The sequence below is a fragment of the Sturnira hondurensis genome, unplaced genomic scaffold, assembly GCF_014824575.4.
Source record: "Sturnira hondurensis isolate 20B ecotype Veracruz unplaced genomic scaffold, ASM1482457v3 Scaffold0016663, whole genome shotgun sequence".
NCBI lineage: Eukaryota > Metazoa > Chordata > Mammalia > Chiroptera > Phyllostomidae > Sturnira > Sturnira hondurensis.
In genome coordinates, this window is record NW_028089294.1 from 484,530 (window position 1) to 506,924 (window position 22,395).

At 43.2% G+C, this 22,395-nt stretch overlaps 1 protein-coding gene across 2 annotated transcripts in view; it reads right to left on the reverse strand.

Annotated features, from left to right (window-relative positions):
- HNRNPLL (heterogeneous nuclear ribonucleoprotein L like) overlaps positions 1 to 9,594 on the reverse strand; it is a 45,287-nt gene extending 35,693 nt beyond the window's left edge. For both annotated transcript variants that reach the window (XM_037066488.1, XM_037066487.1), the window contains exon 1: positions 9,016 to 9,594. In XM_037066488.1, the coding sequence (XP_036922383.1) occupies positions 9,016 to 9,204 (189 nt within the window). In that variant the 5' untranslated portion in view covers positions 9,205 to 9,594. The remainder of the gene's footprint in view (positions 1 to 9,015) is intronic.
- Positions 9,595 to 22,395: the final 12,801 nt, after the last annotated feature.

Here is a 22,395-nt window from a genome sequence, read left to right on the forward strand (position 1 = left end):
AATTTAAACAAACATTTAAAGTATAAAAATAACAAGTTTTACTCTAAAAATATTTAGACAATAATAAACTGCAAGATATAAGACAGTTATCTCCACTGATCCTTAGAAATTAACTGGCAAAAGTAAAAGTACAGAGAAAACTATACTGGCCTGGACTCTTCCAAAAAGTTAGTATCATAACACAGTGGAAGATTTCAGACTGAAACTAAAGACAGACAACAACCACATGCAATGTGTGGGCCTGAATTTTATGATTGATAGAAAACTGCCATAAAAGACATCTTAGGGCCCTGACTGGTGTGGCTCAGAGGACTGAACACCGAACTGTGAACCAAAGGGTCACTGGCTTGAGTCCCAGTCAGAGCACATGCCTGGACTGCGGGCCAGACCCCCCGCCAGAGGGTATTCAAAGAAGTGACCACACATTGATACTTCTTTCCCTCTTTCTTCTTCCCTTGACCTCTCTAAAAACAAATAAAATCTTCAAAACAACAACAAAAAAGATACCTTAGGGACAAATTGGAGAATTTAAGTAGGCAGCGTAGTAGATTATACAATGGAATTATTGTCTTAGGTAGCTTATAATAGTAATGGTATAGGAAAAAATATCTCTAATTCCTAGGAATATTCCTGGGATATTTAAGGACAACTGTGATGTCTATAAGTTACTTTCAAACAGTTTTTTGGGGGGAAAGTATGTATATAAGTAGATACAGACATTTGGAGATAAAAATCCCAAATACAAAATGTTAAAAATTGAATATGTAATTGAACATGTTACATAATAAAATTGGGGAAATGTTTTACTATATAATACTTAAGACCTACAAAAGGGAATAAAGAACATCATAACTTACCACCCAGTCTAAGACATGAACCCCCGATCAGTGGAACACATCTCCTCCTCCCTCCCTTCCCATCATGGATAACCACTGTCTTGTATATATGTTTCTAAAGAATATGACTTCTATCCGAATCAGTCTTCTCACACAAAAAAATGGGATGACAGGACCAATATCATTAGTTAGTTCTATTTCCCAAATGAAACAGAGCAAGACTCAAGTCATTCTATAAAAGCTGGGAAATGTTATCAATATGGTATTCAGGAGAAGATGGGTTATCTTAAACCCAAGGGAGAAAACAACATTTCCTGTATCCGTGTATTTCCTTTATTTCCACTCAGTGAACTTGCTATTCATGAATTTATAGACCTTGATATTTCTCTACCTTTAATTTATGTCTCCTTTTCTTGAACTTCAGCATTTCTCATCCTCTGTGTTGTGTATTTAAAAAGAAAAATAAAAACCTAGGGTTGTTTCCAAATATAAAGCATATATTAAAGATATCTTTTCAAACCATATTTTCACCTCCCCCATTACCCGCCAAATTACTTTTCTTAGATCAGTATTTTCTTGGGGAAAAGGCAAAGCTACGGAACCACTGCCAGGTCAGGTCTTGGTCCACCCCGCCCATCACGCCTCTAGACAGCTCTTCATCCACAGCCACCGCTGCTTTGGCCACAGGAGTGCAGGGGCACTTGGGTGGAGTTTCCTGAAGCATGGAGAGACCTGCATGGTGCATCGCCACACCACGCGTGAAGACAAAAAGAAATCTGATTTCTCCTAGGACCCAAAAAGAGCCCTGTAAGTTAATAAAAGGCAAGCAGGGGGTGACCTGAGGCTGGGAAGACCGGGTTGTCCAGATGAGTGTGGGTCAGAGAGCCAAACTATCTCCCCAAAACGTGCCTACAGCGCAACTGGCCACCCAGGTAACATTCCACCAAAAGCCACTTTTCTTCCAGGGGAGCTTCTAAAACTGGAATGACAGGAAGGACCTACCCCGAGCCCTTTGTTCTTGGATGTGCCACACACGAATCTGCAGTTTCCTTATGTTCCACTACACTCTGCACAAACATCGGTCCCAACTGAATGTATTCTGTCACCCAGCTTTGCTCTTTCCCTTTCTCTTCCTGTGTGTGCTGAGCTAAACCATATGCCATAAACCTCAAGCTACTTTGTTTTCCTTTTGGGGTGAAGATTCAGTTTCAGTCTTTTGGGTCTAGGTTTCCAATTAAGTATTAGTCAAGTACTAACAGCACAAGTAATGGGTTAACTTCAGACTAGGAATTGGTACGTGTGTGTGTGCTGGCAGGGTGGAGGAGGGGAAGAACCTTTATTTTTTGGATGAACTTTTTTATCTATTACATATTTAACATTCTTGCTGCTGCGCTGCAAAGCTATAGCAGATTTGAGATGCTGTTGTTGGCCAAATTATCTCTAAGTTGAGAGATGTCTTTGGGTTGCATTTAGAACCCTACCCAAAAATGAAGTGGGGAAGGGGAGAGGCCTCGCCTCCAGTGTCCCACCCCACTCTCCCCTTAAACCCTGTCTTTTAATAGCAACCCATTTTCACTGTGATTTTGGGCACTGCACATATCTGACCCCAGGCCAGCAGGGACCTCTGAAGCCTTCTTCCTGGTCTGGCTTTCTTGCCCATCCCCATCCTGACTTTTTCTCTATATTCAGGACTTTTATAATCTCTTAGCTTTCCAGGCTCCACTTTTTAAATTTTAAGAACTTTAAGCAAAAGATAAAATTGAAGGTGTTGTTTGTACCCAGCCACCATGACATACCCTTGAGGGTCATCTTAAGAAAATGATGCTGGTCATCACAGCTTCAGCATCTCCTGTTTTTTGATGCTCATCTCCCCCCCCCCCCCCCCCGCAGATCTGTTTCCTGGCTTTTCCTCTCCCCTACCCCCTCGCTCCCTTGCTATCCTGTGTGATGAGTTCTTGAGAGAAATTATTGCTGCCTAACCCCCAACCCCCACACCAGCACTACAAATGAGTTTCATTATTGCAATAAAAGTGAAATGAAACTTTTATTGCATTATTGCAATAAAAGTGCTTTACACTTTTCTAAAAAAGTTATTTTTCTTATTTCTACCTATATTATAAACTAGTGATAAAAAATCTTAAGTCATTTGTAAAGCTTCTTTTATCTACCTTAAAATTGCCTCTTTGAAGGATCACACCATGCATTTAATTCCTAACGGGATGAAATCAATCAGTAGTGCTTACCCCAATCATGTATTAATACTTTAATCATGTTATCTCCAGCTTAATTAATTTTTTAAAATTCTCATACAAAAGCCCAAATTTCTTTCCAAGTGTTTAGTTATCTAGGTTGTCTCCCAGTCTATTTATATCTATTACTTATCAGACTAGAAACAATATTCCAAGTACCCAGAAAATGAAGGTATGCCTGCAATTCACGTATATATTTTTATTTTTTAATTACTCGACCCTTTCTTTAGGCAAACTGGATCACTATGGAGGCATTATTTGGTCCCCATGGCAGGCTAGTCATAACCATCCCAAATGCCCCGTCCCTCAAGGACAAACTCTAATAACATCAATCTTGAGTGCTGATTTCTACTACTGCAGATTGAAGACCAAGCACTACGAAAGAGAAGGGAGGTGTCAATCTAAGAGAAATGAGCAGGGCCCATTAACATCTCTTCATACAGACAAGCAGTAATTTGACTGTAAACTCACAAAGGCCAGGCACAATGTCCTTAGGCTTTTTTGTTTTCCCAACATTCTTACACCCAACATGTGCTCAAGAGCCACTGAACTACCTTTCCTGCCCTCCAACCATAGGATTAAGAAAGACCAATCTCAGCCCTGGTTGATGTGACTCAGTGGACTGAGCACCCGACTGCGAAGCAAAGAGTCACAGGTTTGATTCCCAGTCAGGGCACACGCCTGGGTTGCAGGCCAGGTCCCCAGTAGAGAGCACGCAAGAGGCAACCACATATTGATGTTTCTCTCTCCCTTCCTCAAAGTCTTAAAAAAAAAAAAGACCAAATTCAGTAATTCAGTAATCTCAAATTCAGTAATTCATCCCCCAGTGCCAGACACGAAAACCCAGTGCCTCTCCTTAAACACTTCCACTGACAGGAAACATACCCCCTACAGAAGCAATCCATTATATTCTTAGAAAATTCTTCATAATATTGCATCCATTTCTGTCTCGCTGTAGTGTCCTATACAAAATGGCATCGGGAGTCAGCCCAGCTTTCAAATCTCTGAACACTTACTGGCTCAGTGACCTTAGGCTAATTACTTAAACTTTCTGAGCTTGTTTCACTATTTAAAAAAAGAAAAAGAAGAAAACAATATCCTTATCATATAACGTCACAATAAGTAAATGAAACAAAAAATAAAAATGCCTAGCACTGCTAGATGTCGTTACTGAACAGAGTTTCAATATTAGCTGGCACCCCTACCCTTACCTATATTTCTCTCTTCTACATGATAACCTTCAATTACTTATAATGATTTCTTAAATTGCACCTTTAGGTTTACCCTTCAGGTTCAATATCCTCCCAGATTCTTCTACCATTCCTCTTACGACGTGATTTTTAAGTGCCCTCTCCATTCTGGTCATTTTTCTCTGGATTCGTTAGAATTTGTAGTATCAAGAAAGAAGTATATTTAAGATTACCCCTTCTTTGACTTTGGAGATTTCATATAGACCAAGAGCAAACTACTTTTAAGGGGCAGTTGCAATTTTTTTTAACTCACTCTATACTTAGGAGTTTAACTACATTTTTTTTCTTACTAAATTAAACTAAACAACCACATCTCTTTACTCGGTCTTTGTCTTCAAGAGAATGCAGCAGACTCCGAAATGGGAACTGCGTTAATTTTCCTATCCAAAGTTTTTAAGGTATATTTGATCCACTAACAGAGCAAAGATGAAAAGGAACAGCCATATGACTCAAATAACTTTCTTTTAAATAATCTTTTTTTCTCATATACTATAAATCCTTTGGTTTTTGCCTACCCCAAAACCCCTTCTCACTTCTTCTGGATAAACACAACAAAAAAAGAAGAGGATAAAAACCTCTTCAATTCCGTATTATGATATTGGCATTCTCAATCACACAGCCATGTCTCCCTGATTTCAGAGATGGCAGTGACTAGTTAGGGGAATGAACTGAGAGATAAAAAATGGTTGATCAGAGAAGATAAACAGGCACTGGGGAATAGAAAATGTCCTCTTTATTTGCTGGTTTTAAGATAGAGCTGAAACGTAGAAAGAGACAGAATCAAGTCTCCATGGCACCATCTAAATCCTTGGGTCCAGCCATGCCAAAACTAGCACCACAACTTGGCTTTCCCAGTTACGTGGGCCAATAAATTCTCTCTAGCCCTGCCCCCTTTTAGTGTTGCTTAAGTTCATCTGAGTTGTTGCTGCGACTGCAATGGTAAGTTTTGCAAGTTATATTCAATTTCATTTCATAAAGGAAAAAACACTAAATGATGTAGACTTACTGATTTTTTAGATACAGATTTTTTTTTTACTATTACATCACTGATAACTAACTGCACCTGGCACATTAGGTCGGGGCTCAAGAATTATTTTTTAATGAGTTAAAGAGATCACAGTGATCATCTATTCTAACCATCCCACGTGATAGTGGCAAATTGAGTTCCAAAGCATGTTGATAGCAGAGCCAAGGCACCTGCCTTGTCTGGGCTTATGGCTCTACTAAGCTCTTTTCGCTTATTTCTCACACAGAAAAATAAAACCAAAAGATAGTAATACCTACTGCTTTTCATTTCCTACCCAAAACCAGGCCTGAAAATCCACAGTTACTGTAGCAAGCTTAGCTAAAGGTGATTTTTACTGCAATAGAAGCCTCAAGGATCTGGCACTTACCTCCAGGGCACACATGCTGGAAATGTTTTATTCCCCAGAGTATAGTTACTGTCAGAGTCTCTAAACTTTTCCTGTGGGAGATAAGCTGACAAAGTGACCTCTTCCCAACTCCCATACCCACCCAAAAAGCTATCGTAATAGTCCTATCATCACTGTAATTTTAGAGCATTAAAGTATGACAGTGTGTCTTAAATTCAAAAATAGAGTCTCTACATAGTATTTCTTTAGTTGGAAATCCTAGGAGCTACATTTTTATCTTGGCATTTTGCCAGCTTAAAAGTCTATTTAATAAATATTGAGACATAAATTTTCACCTCATCAGCAAACAAACCACTTTATAATCTTTAATTTCCTATTTACTCACTAGCAGAATAGAGTAAAAGAAAACTCTTGAAACTCTCCAAAATAAATTAGTACTCCAACATTTTTTATTGATACCAGCCTTTGTAAAAACACATCTTTTCTAGATAACCTCCCAATTCTATTCCTCAATTAATTTTGCAAAATCAATCCCCAATATTTTCAAGTCAAACTGCTTCCTTAAAAGTAAGCAGATACAGAAATTTACAATTAATATAATCTTGAGGGTCATGGCTGGTAAACTTAAGAACATCATTTACTCTGTAAGAGTAAAGTAACTCTGTAATACATAGCACAAACCTCTATAATCAAGGATTGTTCAATAATGTATCCCAATGAATCTAAACCACTCAGGGAATCTTTGCTCTTCAAAATAAGACTGTGAGATATGAATTCAAAGAATGTCTCATTTCTCATGTCTAAATTACTTAACTCATTTCTCTTTGTACCTTAAAAACGTCATCATCATTCACAATAACCAATTAATCTTTAAATTAGGAACATTTGTAGAAAGTTATTCTTAATATGCACTCACTTTTCTCTTTATATCTAGTTAATATTATTAAGCACTCATGAAAAGAATTATGAAAAGCCAAACAATGTAAATCTATGAAGTCTCATTTTGCACTTTATAAACTTCCAACTAGATTTGAAAAGCCTGCCCATCATTGTAACCTAATCTGCATTTTACTTCTAACAGTTTGAGCACAAAGGTATGTCTTCTCAGGCTGGGCTGAAGGGCCACTAGGGTGGAGCCAAAAACCCCTTTTCAGTTGGAAGAACTACCATATATGTAGATGATGATGCACTAGACAGTCAACTTCAACAAATTCCTATCCTAAGAGAGTTTTATTATGTACAGGTTTCCATAGTTGCAATGAATTCAAAAAGAGGACCAAAAATAACATGTAAGAAAATGTTTAAAAACAGGAAAAACAGGCAATCATTAGATTTCGCAGTGCAGTATGGGTTCCACTGTTAAACAAAAGTAATTCACTCTCACTTAAGAGCAAGATAGAACAAAAATTTGAATTTATAACTCAATCCGCATACATTACTTCCTGCCTGGGTAATTTAAAACCTGTATTATATTAATCACTTACCACAACTTCAGGTATGGAAGGCATGTAGTTCAACTTCCACATTTTACAGACTAAGAGAATTCAGCAGAGTTAACTGACTTTCCTAAGGTCATATAAATTGGATGCTAGCTAAGACTTCTCACTCCTCCCAGTCCTGCCTGGTGCTACTTCCACTGCCCAATACAAATCACTCTGGATACATTACTTACATATTATTTTCTTCCCAACATCCTACACTACTGGCTTAATATTTAATGCTTTATTTTTATAAACTGATAAAGTGTCTCATTTCATGATGCTGCACAAAAACTCAAGCAAGACTTTTGGCAAAAGAAATACACTGATCCAATGCATCTAAGTATCACTTATGATATTACCCTTCCCAACGCCCACAATGGAAATAGCTTTGGGCATTTTCTTTAAAAGAAGAAATGTAATGTCTTTATTCACCCTTCCAAGTTACATTTTGAACATCTCAAACAGCTAGGCACAAAAATTGAATGTAATATCTAGCCATAAGAAAGATATTTTACGCAGAGGAAGGAGTTCCTTTTTTAAATGTGTTACAACCTTTTAACTGTCACATTGTCGTATCTGCGACTCTAACAGCAGTTTGGGGACTACTAATCAGAGTTTTTTTTACATACAAATTCAAACAATAGCTGAAGACTTCTAATTTGCCTCTTACCAAAGGAGAAAACCACATTAATAATATAATATTTGTATACCATTTCATAAATTTCCGGTAAAGTTTGCGTTAAAAAAATCACAATTAAAAAAGGGAAAAACGAAGAAACGAGAAAAAAAAAACAAAGTCAAAAAACCCAAAAAACAAGAACAATGAAAAATGAAATCACAATTAAAATGTGTTAAATGTTTAAAGACCACCTACGACGTCATTAATACAGCTTAATGCGCCAAAAAAGGGCAAAAATACTTGCTTTGCTTCTTTCCTTAAAGCCTCCATCCAGCTGAAGCTGAGTTACTGTTTGCTGTAGATAAAAAACGATTTTCATATTCCTTCTACCTCCACCTAACACTTTTGCTAAGAGAAACAAGAATCCAGGAACGTGTGTTTAATGTTGTCCTGGGTTTAGTTCCTCCTTTAGCGGGGCAAATCTTGGCGGGGGGGGGGGACTGTCGATGAAAAAATGAGGTGATTTTAAGATTTGTTTCTTTTGAAAGTTAGGGCGTCCTACACTTACCAATACATTTTTTAAAACCGAAGCTAAAAACTGTATTGAGTAATAATCATAAAACTGGGTAGCAAAGCATGCACGCCACACCTGCCAAGAGGAAACATTTTAAGTTAAACCTTCAGTGGAACTAGGGTGTGAGCGCCAGAGCGTAATCAACTAATTTGGTTGCGACTCTCCACCGGACCTAGACGAGGCGTCCGCGTCGCAACAGACGCAACCAGCCTGTGACCGCGACCAGAGTGCGGATGCTAGGGGAAGAGGGGCTGGAAGGAGCGAGTGGGTCGTCCAGATGCCAGCGGCAGCGACAAGAGTTGAATTAACAAAAGACCTCATCGCGCACCAAAGCCCCACGGATCCGAAGCAACGCCTCCCCGCCGCCCCCTCCCGCGACCCTCTCCAAGTTCAGGGCGGGCAGCCGAGTCGCGCCGGGGCCTGCGGCCGGGCCAGGGCCTGGTTCGCGAGCGGGATGCGGAAAACAGGTTGGGCAAATACGGGCCCTAAAGAGAAGAGCCGGAGCTTCCCTACACGGTCGGCGCAGTAAAGGGAATGGAGGTGGGAGGGAGGCCCGCAGCTGAGTCCCCGTCACCGGGCCCTGCTTCCCAGGGAGCCGCCAGGAACAGTGGACACAGCGCCGCGCTTTGTTACCGGCTGTGAGAAGCTCCGGCCGCCTCCGCCGCCATCGCCCCCGCCCCGGGGCGTCGCTTCCCGGCGGTTCTCTCCTTCCTCCGCTGAGTAGTCGATCTCCCCCTCCTCGGTCTTGAGGCGCTTGGCCTGGCTCTCGTACTCCCGATCCTCCTCGTACGTCTCCCTCGGGGAGGATGAAGAGGAGGACATGGCGGCGGCCGGAGGGACAGGCGGGCAGGCGAGTGGGGGGTGGCTGCGTGGTGCGGGCCTCGGACCGCTGGTCTGTCCCCACCGCGGGCAGCGCGTCCTCCGCGAGGTCTGCGCTACCCGGCAGTCCTCCGGTGCGGCGCGCTCAGGAGCCGGGTGCGTAAGGAGAGCGTCCGGGGAGGAGGCTCCCGAGTGGCCGCTCCCTGGTACTAAGGAGCCAACATTCAGCCTCTCCCCGCTCCTCCGTCTCCGATCCAAGCCCGGGGGAGCGAATCTTATGGATGGGACGCGACCGTGGCTTCCGGTCTTCCCTCCTCCCTAGATCCGCTGCCCGCCGCCCGCCGCCGAGGCCGAGCCTCCGCCCCCGCCTACGCTGTGGCTACTCAGGATCGAATCCAGCCGCAGCCCTCGGGAAGCGCCCCCCCACCCCGCCACCCCTACCTGAGTCTCGTTCCCTATTGGCAGGGGGAAAAGTCGACCGGGCTTCCAATTGGCTATAAGGGCCGTTGGTCAAAAGCCCGGCTGGCCTCGCCTTTCTCCCTGCACCTTTTGAACTCCACCCTGGCCTAAGACTCCAGACTGCGCAACGCTCGCCGCGCGCCTCCAGATAGCGGTTGCGTCCCCTTGGCGGTTAACGCTAACCTGAGGCCTACGGGTGGTGAGCCGGGAGGGCAGGCCATGAGGCGTGCAGAGGTGTTAGAACTGCGGCTGTTAACCGCCCAAATTTAAATGCTTTTATTTGTCATGAAAAAGAAGGGGAAAATCTCTAGAATGCCTGCAGATGTGCCTCACACAACCTAAAACTACAGGAAGAGAGGAAAGAAAAGGGTTTGTGACCACAAAAGTAGCCTTCTCCCTATACTGTGTGCAAAAAATCTGGTAGAAGTGGTGGACTCCCTGCCCCTAACTAGATATTGGAGAACAGCAGTCAACACTGACTAAATGCAGCAAGTGCAAGTCTGCAGAAGACGCTCCACACGAGCGAATGTCAGTTTGATCAGTTAGCACTCGTGGTCACCTAGACCTTTCTTCTTTCCTGACAATTAATAGGGGACTTGTCTGTGTAAGTTCCCTGCGCAAATTAAATGACTTTTAAACCTTCCATGTAAAATTTCATCATCACAACCCTTTCCTTTATGGACGATCTATTTCACATTATCGTTTATTTTTGAAAGATACGAAAGCCTATCACAATTGTCTTTGTCATTTGGACAACAGCTCCCCTCCTCTGTGGAGCCTGGAGGACTCTTCCAAGCTTCTAGTTGCTGCTTTCTCTTTTTGCAGCTGGGGCCTTTGTACTTACCTCTTAAGATGTTCTTTTTCAAAGACTTGAAGGTGCTTGAGGATAGGAACTGTGCTCTTTTCATTGTTTCAAACCTAGTTCCTGTACAGTCCCCGCACAAGTTAGGGCTCAGCAATGCCTTGGGAAATAAAGATATATGTTGAGGGCAAGAGTAACTAGCCAGAACATAGCTGTAAGGAAGCAAAAGGTGTTTTACTAACTAACGCAAAGAGGCTCCGGGACACGCCCGAAGAACAGGGTGTGTTCCAGGATGTGGGTTAAGAGCAAAGGTTAGTCAGGCAGATAGCCATCTGGACAGTCACTAGGGAGGGAAACTTTGCCCCTGTGCACGAGCTCAACTGACCAATCAAGTAAAGGAGCACGAGCCAGTGCACGAGTTAACTCACCAATGATCAGTAACCCTATTGTGCCCCTGAGCCAACCGCTAACCGCCACATCTGCTTCTGTATCCAGCTTGCTTGCGCGCCTCCATAAAACCCTAAGCCTGTAAGCGTTTGGCGCGACTCTCATTTGCAGCCCTTGCGGGCACCGTGTCTCCGGACACTTTGGAGAGTTCGCCCCTGCGCAGGTTAAACTTGGCCAATAAAGTAACATCTTTGGAACCCCGAAAGTCTCCGACATTTGTTCTCGCGGTTGGTGAATGCAACATTTGGAGGCCCCAGCGAGATTTCCCTTTGTGGAGTTTGGGTTCGGAAGACTGGACGGGCAGCCCGGGCTGAGTAAGTCTTTGTGAGGATCCTCTTTTGGTTTTGGAAGGTCTAGACCGTTTGGCCCTGAGATGGTAGGCGAGACGTTGCCGGCATTCCATCCAGGGGCTCCCAAGGAGGGGACGCCCTCGGGAGTTGTGACTGGGTCACATTTGGTATTATTTACGATTTTGCGCTTGCTTCCGGATTGCGCTGCGCCGCGACCGTCTGAGAGTGATCGTATGCCTGAGAACCGCGGTTCGCTTTTGTGTGGGTGTGAGAGACGAGTGTGTGTTTTGGCGACTGGTTTCTTAACTCTTTTGATTTCAGCTCTCATTTTCGAGATCCGAAAGGTCATCCAATATATAAAGATGGGCCAGAGAGAAAGTCCCTGCCTGGGACCCCCCCCCTTGACTGCTTGCTAAGGAATTTTTCTGATTTTCAGAGGCGCGCAAGCGGCTACGGGGGACCTCCGCCGGACCCAGAGTTCCTCCGAACCCTTTGCCAGCTCGAGTGGCCCGCCTTTAATGTTGGCTGGCCCACGGAGGGCACCTTTGATCTGCCCACCCTGTTTGCCGTCCGGGCAACCGTGTACAGGGTCCCCCACCCGGACCAATATTTGTACATAGACGTCTGGGTGGATATTGCCACTGAGCGCCCAGGTTCTATTGGAAGATGCGTGCAGACAAACCGGAGGGGTAGGAAGGCAATACGTGTTACTTCTAAGCCCAGGCCAGGGGGTGGGGAGGAATCTGGCGATGGTCACGCCCTGAGGAAACCGCTGGGTAAGCCCAGGCTTTACCCGGTGCTCCCAGGGCAGCCAGAAGACCCACTCGATCCTGTGAATGCTCCACCTCCCTACCCTCTCCCAGAAAAACCAGATTCCACCCACCCGGGAGGGGATAGAGTATTAAGTCCTCCACATACCCGCGGAGGCACACATTATGGGGAAGGCGCCATAACCTTGGGCGGGGCTCACGGCCCTCCGGCGGGAGATAACGCTGCCTCCGCCATTTTGTTTCCACGGGAAGCGCCGGCCATTTTGCCGCTGCGAGAGGCGCCCCCAGCCCTGGATGCCTCTCTGTGCGCTCCTCCCCGGCTAATATATGTACCCTTTGCACTAGTGATTTATATAATTAGAAGCATCAAGACCCCCCCATTTTCGGAAAAGCCTCAAGGGTTAATCTCCCTCCTTGAGACCATTTTTAGAACCCACCAGCCCACGTGGGATGACTGTCAGCAAATCCTGCAGACCCTCTTCACATCAGAAGAAAGGGACAGGATTATTAGGCTGCAAAAGCTGTCATGGGAGAGGAGGGCGGCACAGCAGCGGGGAGGAGGGAGCTAGAAGATATCCTCCCCTCTCAGCCACCTAATTGGGACTCCAATTCCAGTGGGGGAGGGACGCGCGCCTCCAATATCGCTGGGTTCTACTCAGGGAACTAAAAGCAGCAGCTAGGAAGCCCACCAACTTCAGCAAAGTCAGTGAGGTCATACAAGGACGAGAGGAGTCCCCTGCTGCCTTCCTAGAAAGACTTATGGAGGCTTATAGGGTATACACCCCCTTAGATCCAGAAGCTCAAGAAAACCTACGGAGCAGGAGTGACACCCCCCTTGCTGGAGGGACGAGAGACGCCGCCATTTTGTCTCCGGGAAGTGCCATTGGTGTGGGATGCTCCCCCCGGCTGGTGCAGCCAGGCCGCATCCAGGGCCGAAGCCCCACTGCCGCCGCGCCCGCCGCCGCGCCTCCTCCGTGTGTCCACGGCGTGGGCAGATACAGCCGTGCGTCGATCCGGGAGCCGGCAGCCCGCCCTCCCGAGTCCAATGCTTCTTGGATGGAATCCTCGTCTGGCTCCTCCTGCCCCTGGCCCCGCTGAGCCCCAGCGACAACGTGAGTTCCTCCCGGCCCCGCCCTTCGCCCCTCGGAGCCGAGGCCACAACGGCAGTTCCGCCCAGCGCCTGGCCCCGCCCTTCGCCTCCACCGGTGATTTATATAATTGGAAACATCAGAGCCCCTGGGCGGGGCTCGGGGCAGCTGCGGGAAAGCCCAATGCCTGTGTGTTATTTTCGGAACTCTGTGTTTTAAGTTTTGTTCTGTATCTGTATCTGAAAGGGAAGAGAAAGCCCACTAGCAGGCACCTACAGCCCTCAGCCTGCTGAGGGTCTAACTCTAGCTGGCTTAGACCCAGACCAGACTGCCACAGGGCTTCACAAACTCCCACTGCCCTCAGAGAGGCCCTGGCCAGAGATCTAAAATCATTCACTGAAAAGGAGACTGGATGACCTTGGACAGATTTGCTGCTGCTGGCACTGCTTAGAATTAGGAATGCCCCTAAGTCTTCAGGAGACCTCCTCCCATCCTCAGAATAGATAAAGGGGGAAATGTAGCAAGAGACCTGTTTAGACAAGCCCAGACAAGTCAGAGAGACTGAGTCCATTTGCTGAGCCACTAAGATAAGGAGGGGTAAACAACTAAGTAACTAAGGAGTAAGAACAAAAGAACATGACCCTATCAGTAGCCCTGATTTCTTGCTTCTGTAAACCTGCTTAGCTGTGTGCTGCTGCTGTGTGGACACTGCAGCAGTCAAAATTCTCTGTGTAACTGGTTCTGATAGGAATAGCTCTAGTTTTGAAGGTCATGAACTGAGGTCCAAGGCTGACCATCTGATTTACAAGGTGTTTGCAAGGTCTAAGCTTCAAAAAGGTGAAAAAATGTCCCTGCGAATCTAGGGACTTTTAGTGGAAGGTACCTGTAGTGCTAGGGACTTTTGGCTGCCACATACTGAGTTTAAGTACTGAGTTTAAGTATAGTTCTTCCCGTGTGGGGAAGGAACCAAGATTAAAAGAGAATGATGGTTAAATCTAGATGAGCAGAAATATATGTAAAGAATGTGAAAGTTTTAAACCTGGAGTAAAGGAAACCTCAACTACTTGTTTTCTGATTTGGTGGAAAGAGAGCAAATTTCTCACATGTATTCTGTTTCTGATCAGAAACCTGTATTGTAAGACCTAGGAAAGGTCACCTGTAGCCGGTTGGGGAGAATGCTTTGCCAGCCAGGACCCAGGAAGGGTCATTTGGGGCTGATAGGTGTATCCACCTGAGGCAAAGCAGTATGTCTCTGCCATGAGACCGGGCCTGAAGGAGTATGTCTCTGCGAGGCACCAGTGGACACATTGGTGCAAGAGAATGCCTCTACCTGTATATTGTTCTGAAACTCTGTGTTCCATATTTTGCTCTGTATCTGCTCTGAAAAGGAAATTGAAGATTCTAGAAAAGGTTGAAACTTCATACTCTGTAAGAAAGTGAATAAGGAAAAGGTTTATAAATATTGTAGAAAGTCTGTGGGAAGTTATAAAAATAAATGGAAATGTGAAAGTTTTGGAAAGAAATTATGTGGTGTTAGTACAGAAGGTATAAGGCATGGAGATGCATCTTGATGGGTATTAGAAGGAGAAAGATTTTCCTTCAAGCTTTGTGTTTTTCTCCCTACCTGATCCCTCCAGAATTTGGCATTCTGAAGGAATAAATGATAACATAAGGTTTCTTTGCATAAAACCAATAAGACCAGTCATTAATAGTGGTTTTGTTAACCAGGACTTTGACTGGAATGTCACGCCTGAAGGAGGCATGTATGGGTTCTGGTCGTTACCAGAGAGCTCAGAGGAACTGGGATTGACCTGTGAAGCTAGCGAAAGCCCAAAAAAAAAAAAACCTGGTACTTTGGTTGGTTGTGCAGTTCCAGCCAGCCTTTCCAGGGAAGGAACGAAGGTTGTCTTCCTGAAAGATGGCTAAAAGGAACCTATAGGCACAATGGAGGCTCAAGGATTTGAGTAAAACGACTAGTACAGGCGAAGCCAGATGGAGGATGTGTGGCTCTGCTTCTGTGCCCTGAGGGGCAGACTGAGAAGTCAATCTGAAGGTTCCCTGTGTGAGTTCCAGCAAAGCGGATTTGAAGATCATAAGTGATCCAGGCTGCTCTTGGTGTGTTTATGCAAATAAACAGTCAAAATCAAAAGTGGAACCTAAAGTAGTCCTTATAATAACAGTGAGGGTGATCTTAAGGAGAAAAATTACAGTTCTAGGAAAATCACTATGCTCAGTATTAGATATCAGAATGGCGCAGCTAACTGTCTTAAATTTTCATTTAAGAGTTGAAACCAGGTTTGTGATGTCACCAAAGATGTACAATTTACAGGTGCAAAGGACCTGTCAAATTGCCACTGTTAAATGTCATTTCAGGAAGGACCTTGCAATAGAATGTCATCCCAAAAGACAGTCTCACAGGCACAGCAACTGGTTTGGGAATTATTGTGTGAATTAATCTGTGTGTTCTTCTGTTTACATAGGCCGTATGCCTATGACCTGCCTAATCTGTCACCTCCAGAATATGACCTGATCAGAAGGCCAACGGTCCAGTAATGCCAGCCTTTGGACACTAAGCCTGCGACTTCCTGGTGACAGCCAAATGACCAGGACCCTGTAAGGTCCTTCCCCTTGCAGGAAGGACTCCCTCTGTGCTGCACCCACCTCCTCCTCTTTCAGGGTACCCCTGACCCAAGGGTAGGTAGGACGACGTCCATGTCCAGCCTGAAGTAGTTATAAGAAGATGAGACCTTCGTCCATTGTCCTTTATATGATTCCAGAAAGAGAAAGGAATCTCAGAACCCCTCCTAATAGTTAATCACAGGAGGAGAAAAATAATGAAAGTGGCTTAGTTGAAGAAAACTTACAATGCACAAATAGGCTTGACTATGGCCCAGGGCCAGGACAGGAGCGTCCTCCTAGTGGCAGGATACTCTTCTCTCCTTCCTAGCCCCAGTCCTAGGACCCCTGATCATCCCAAATAAAGAAAAGTCAAAGGTTTGACCTACCCCCAAAGGAAATGGGGGAATGTTGAGGGCAAGAGTAACTAGCCAGAACATAGCTGTAAGGAAGCAAAAGGTGTTTTACTAACTAACGCAAAGAGGCTCCGGGACACGCCGGAAAAGCAGGGTGTGTTCCAGGATGTGGTGTAAGAGCAACAAGGTTAGTCAGGCAGATAGCCATCTGGACAGTTACTAGGGAGGGAAATTTTACCCCAGTGCACGAGCTCAACTGACCAATCAAGTAAAGGAGCACGAGCCAGTGCACGAGTTAACTCACCAATGATCAGTAACCCTATTGTGCCCCTGAGCCAACCGCTAACCGCCACATCTGCTTCTGTATCCAGCTTGCTTGTGCGCCTCCATAAAACCCTAAGCCTGTAAGCGTTTGGCGCGACTCTCATTTGCAGCCCTTGCGGGCACCGTGTCTCCGGACACTTTGGAGAGTTCGCCCCTGCGCAGGTTAAACTTGGCCAATAAAGTAACATCTTTGGAACCCCGAAAGTCTCCGACATTTGTTCTTGAGGTTGGTGAATGCAACAATATAGTATATCTTCCAGGGGAGTCACTGTCAAATCTAATGCAACTCTGTGACTTAGCCGTTGGAGGATTGAAGGGGATCCATACCCAGCAATTTCACTTCTGGGTATGTATCCAAAGAAAATAAAAACACTGTTTTGAAAAGTACATGTATCACTATATTCATTGCAGCATTACTTCAATTGCCAAGATATGAAAGCAATCTCAGTGATTCTTGATAGATGAATGGATAAAAAAGTTTACACACACACACACACACACACACAATGGAATATTACCAAATCATGAAAAAGAATGAAATCTTGGCATTTGTGGCAACATGGATGGATTTAGAGAATATTATGCTAAGTGAAGTAAATCTGACAGAACAAATACCGTATGATTTTACCTATATGTGGAACCATTTTTTAAAAATATATTTTATTGATCATGCTATTACAATTGTCCCATTTCTTTATCTCCTTTATTTCCTTGTGACCTGTATCCCCCCTCCCACCATCATTCCCCCACCTCAGTTCATGTCCATGAGTCATACATTCAAGTTCTTTGATTTCTCCATTTTCCATACTGTTCTTAACCTCCCCCTGTCTATTTTGTACCTACCATTTATGCTTCTTATTCCCTGTACCTTTTCCACCGATCTCCCCTTCCCCCTCCCCCCTCTGATAATCCTCTATGTGATCTCCATTTCTGTGAATCTGTTCCTGTATACATGCTGCCGAAGCAAACACTATATGTGGATTCTTACAAGAAAAGAAGGAAGGATGAAAAAGAAATGGATTCATAGATACATAAAACAAATTTGTGGTTACTGCAGGAGAAGGAGGTAGGGAAAAGGGCAAGAAAGATGAAAGGGAATAAGAAGTACAAATTTCCAGTTATAAATAAGTCATGGTGTAATGTACAGCAATAGGGAATATAGTTAATAATGTGATAACTTTGCATGGCATCATATGATTACTAGACTTATCATGGTGATCACTTCATTAGGTATATGAGTGTTGAATAACTATGTCATATATCTGAAACTAATATATTGTATGTTAACTGTATTTTATTAAAAATAATGTCACTTAAGTGTTTCCATTGTCCTTGGCCCTCAGATGTTTTTCTACACGCGGCTCTTCCTTTCCTAGGTGTGGATTGTTTCCTCTCCCAACCTAGTTCTCTCTCCTTTCCAAAACATTTTTAAACATTTTTATTTTTATTTTTTTGTTGGCAATGCTTTAATATGGTGCTTTCTACTTTGCAATTTACACTGGCTGTCATTTTGGAATTCAGCTGCAAGCTTTTTCACAACACCATACAGCTATAATGAAATCTGTGTGTGGCTGCAAGTACTCACTAAGCAAAATAGAACTAAAAAAAAATTAGGAATGTATTTTGTAAATTAAGTTAGAGTGGAAGTGGATAGAAGAAATACGAAAGAGGGAGCTACAGATCTGGTTGCAGACAAGGAGACGTCATTGGCAGAGCACAGGGAAGAATGAGAGAAGCCCAAACAAAGGCCTTATATAAACTTTCCAAATATTTCACGTGATGATGAAAATATTTTTAATTCTCATAAGCCTTCATCCAACCTGTGGGTTCTACCAGGTTAAAATACAACTCTCACAGCAATCTATAAGGAAATCCACGCTTTCTGAATCTTGCACTATACTCAGTGTCTTACTTCATGAATTGTAAGTAGAAGTCAGTATGTACCTGCACTAAACTTAATTCTTTTGGGGACTAGCTCGAATAAAATTATTAGGTTAAAAAAGAAACCCTGAAGAAGTAAAAATTAACATGTTTAAAGGACACAGGTCAGCACATTGACCTCAGGTGACCTCTGAGCCTTTGGCAGATAAGTTGCTCACACTGTGACACCAGGTTCTTTGATAAGGAAAATGCTATCTAGCTCATCACCTTACCATGAGAAGAGGAAATGAAGGAGGGTATAAATTATATTCTGTGTAATTTAATTTGGATGAGAAAAATAAATTATACATTGCCCTGTAGCCAGGAGCACCTAACAAACTCAGGAACAATTCCTAAATGACAGCTGAAATCTTTTGCATTGCTAGGTACAGCTGTAGGCCAAAGGGCAGATGGTCTGAATGCTCGGTTGGATTAGCTGCTGTTGACTGGGGAGGGAAGCAGCCAAGAATTCTCTAGGCCACAATTCAGAGGATTACCCTGGAGTGGCAAACAGATCCAGGACAAGCCTAGGGAAACTGAGAGCCATGGCCCTCTATAATCTAGCCCCAAATTGCTGCTATGTAATTTGTAAGACATTGTACTAAACGAGGAAGGGACTAGAAAAGTAGATAAGCTATTCCCTGCCTTCTCAACGCCTGCGATCGAATTGAGGAAATAAGGTACACACCCGAAGGTAGGTTCAAGGCACATACATTACATACATGTAACAATAATAACAGCCCTTTACATTGTGCCAGACACTGTGCTAAATGCTACAAAAGTCATGTTGGTAAATTCTGTCAGAATTTATGTCAGAATAATGCCCCTAGCAGAGGCATTATTACTATGCCTATTGCACAAGTGAAGAAACCGTGTAGGGGAGATTAAGAAACCTTCCCTGGAAGACACAGTTAGTACGCTAGAGAGCCAGGATCGGAACCCAAGCAAACTAATTTCAGAGCCAATGCTCTTCATCAAAAAGAAAGATGATTTAAGTATTTACCACCGTGAACATATAGATCTAATTTATAATCACTTATCCTGATACTAATTCATTCACTAATTGCTACCAGGGCATATGCAACTGTAATTATGGGAATGGGTGAATAAATCATAGTTTTCATCATTTTTATTAGTGTAAGGGAATTCAGTTAGCTTCCATAGGAAATTACAAACATAAGGCACTGTTTTTAGTGTTTGTTTTAAAATATAATTTCTATAGAAAAGCCTCAAATTTTGGTAGGTACATCATTTGAACACTTAGAGATACAAACTATAAGCTTTTCATACCAAAACTCAATTTCCAATATTCCTGCTATTTCATTGAAAATACAAAACTTTTGTTTCCTGCCTCAACTCCTAAAAAAAAAGTCAAAACCTTCACACGCACACACCTTATCTGTGAGCCACATTTCCAAAGAGTTGGGACCACAGAGGTGTATTTTAATTAAGACATATTTAACATGAATTCGGCACAGAACAAAGTTTGTTCAGAGACAAGGCAATTAGTTCCTACAAAACTTTGTCAAATTCAGAGTACGTTATATGTGATACCATTTTCTTCGTTTGGCAGAGATTACCGAGAAAGCGGCACTGTGGCCCTGGTGTGCAAACTAGCCCCTTTCCTTCCATCCACATTTGATTAGTTAAGGTGGGCGCCACCATCCCAAAAGCGTGCAGCCTACAGGAAGTGCCTCGAGCACTATTAGCTCACTGTGTGTGTAGTCAAGTGTAACCAGAGTATTCTCAGATGCTATCCTCACACACATCTGGGTTGGGGGGAGAGCTGCCACCATGTTTAGCCTCTTTAGATATATAATAATTTGTGATAAGTCTGCAAAAATAAAACAGGGTGACCTTGGAAGACCTAGCTCATATATTAGATAATGATAGGTAAAATTCAGATACTTGCTTTCAGTTATAGCCACGCAGCCTTAGAAATAATATTTAAATTAATTTACTTTTCTCTCTGACTTGTAAATCGACAGTGCTTTAGAGGTCTTTAAAAATAATTTTAGGTGGAAATGGGAGGGAGGTGGGGAGGGAGGGGTGGGTGGGCTGGGTTGGGAATAAAAGACAGAAAACTGTACTTGAACAACAATTAAAATAATATTAATAATTTTAATTTAAAAAGTAAAATCGGAACATTCCATCCTCAGCTGAGAATAAACAGAATTTATCGAAGTAAATCATCTTGCATGTGACAATATAGATAAGATTAACAAGCAGTTGCTCACACTTCGTTATTAAGGTAGAATGTGAAATAATTGGGAGTGATCTATACCTCTTAATAACTTTGTTGTTAAGTATGAGGTATCAATTCTTTCTGTCTTTTTTTTAATTTGAGCAAAACAAAAATACCTTGGAAATGGCCCACCTCCCCCAAGAAGTAAGTGACAGTTCAGAAACACACTGCCCTGACCAGGTAGCTCAGGTGCTTAGAGCACCATCTCATTGCATCATGGTCACAGATTTGACCCCCTGTTAGGGCACTTGCAAGAATCAGCCAAATGGGGGGAATAAGTGGAACAACAAGTCGATGTTTCTTTCACTCTCTTCCTCTCTCTCTCTCTCCCTCCCTTCCCCTCTCTAAAATCAATTTTTAAAGGAATTATTGTCAACTACATCACCATAGCCACTGTCTGGAAACACTGTCCCTTGCTTGCTCATGTTCATAAAGCTAATGACTGAACAATGGGACTTTTACAGAAGAAAAAATGCCTCTACAACCATTCCTATCAGAGAAATAGCCTTCCGGATCTTACACGGAAACATCTGAATGTTGAAAGCTAAGCACTTCCATAATGATAGTTTCAGGAGAGTCTGGAAGATGTGATTTTTGGCTACAGGTCTCTGCAGTAAAGCACACTTAAGCTTGAAGGAGGAAGAAATGCCTGTTAGGTACAATCGTCCTTATCCTCCACACTTCTCTAAAGAAATTAAACGTTTCGTTTAAGTAGATCACACATTTGTGCTGCACATTTGTAAAATACTAAAAGGTCACATGTATCTAGATGTGTGTTTGTGTGCACACACACGTGTGTGTGAGAGAGTGCATATGCTCCATATGACAGGAAAGTTGCAGAATCAAACCTCAGATCCCAGGCAGCACCATTTTAGTACAATGTCTTCCAGGAGGGGGAATACCATCTTCATGATTTGCTCTTTGTTAATACCCCGTAAGTGCAACCTCCCATCTACTTACATTACTGACTGTTTTCTAAATCAGTGCTCTCAAATTTGAATGTGCACATAACTCACCTGGGAATCTTATGAAAATGCAGATCATGATTCAGTAAACTGGAATAAAGCCTGCAATTCTGCATTTCTAAACAAGCTCCCAGGTGCTGCTGAAACAGCTGATGTGAAGACCACATTTCCAATAGCAGCACTTTAGATAAGCCCTTGCAGCAGACGAGGCTGCCCGGTGAATGAGGTATGCTGGATGATTCCCTTTAACCCTGGGGCAGTCAGATAAGGCTGGAGAAAGCAAAGCCTCCAGGGCAGTTACCTCCAGTTCCCATCAATGTGACAGATGAATATTAATATTTTCTAACCTGTGCAAGGATTTGGGAAGCATTGCACTATTTGAATAAATATGTCAGTTATTGAGTCTTGGCCAACTATTGACCAATACGAGTGTTCTTTTTGGGATGCTTTTATTAGTAGCAGAAAAAAATTTAAATATTCTTGCAACAAATTAAGAGAACTAAAGATAGCAATAATCAATTTTTCGTATCACAAAATCAACTCTTATAATAAAGGTTTAGTACGGCATGTTGTCTCAACCTGAAAACAAAACCTTAAGATGCTGAAGATGACTTCAGCTATTCTGCTAATGACACCAAAATGATCACGGGAAAGGAGAAGAGAGAAAGTCAATCCACCTGATTGTTTCCAGGGTGCAATACTTTTTGCAGAAAAGTAAAAATTTACAAAAATGGTATTGGTTCACAGGCCAGCGCTCAATCCACTGTGCTATACCATCCAGGGCTCAAAAATGGCATTTGGGTGGTTTCTGCATGAATACCAATGTGCACGTCTGTGACTTATACATATACACATGTGTATATTTCCCCCTGAAGAGAGTAAGAAACTCTAGCCCTTTTAAACTAGGTAAGG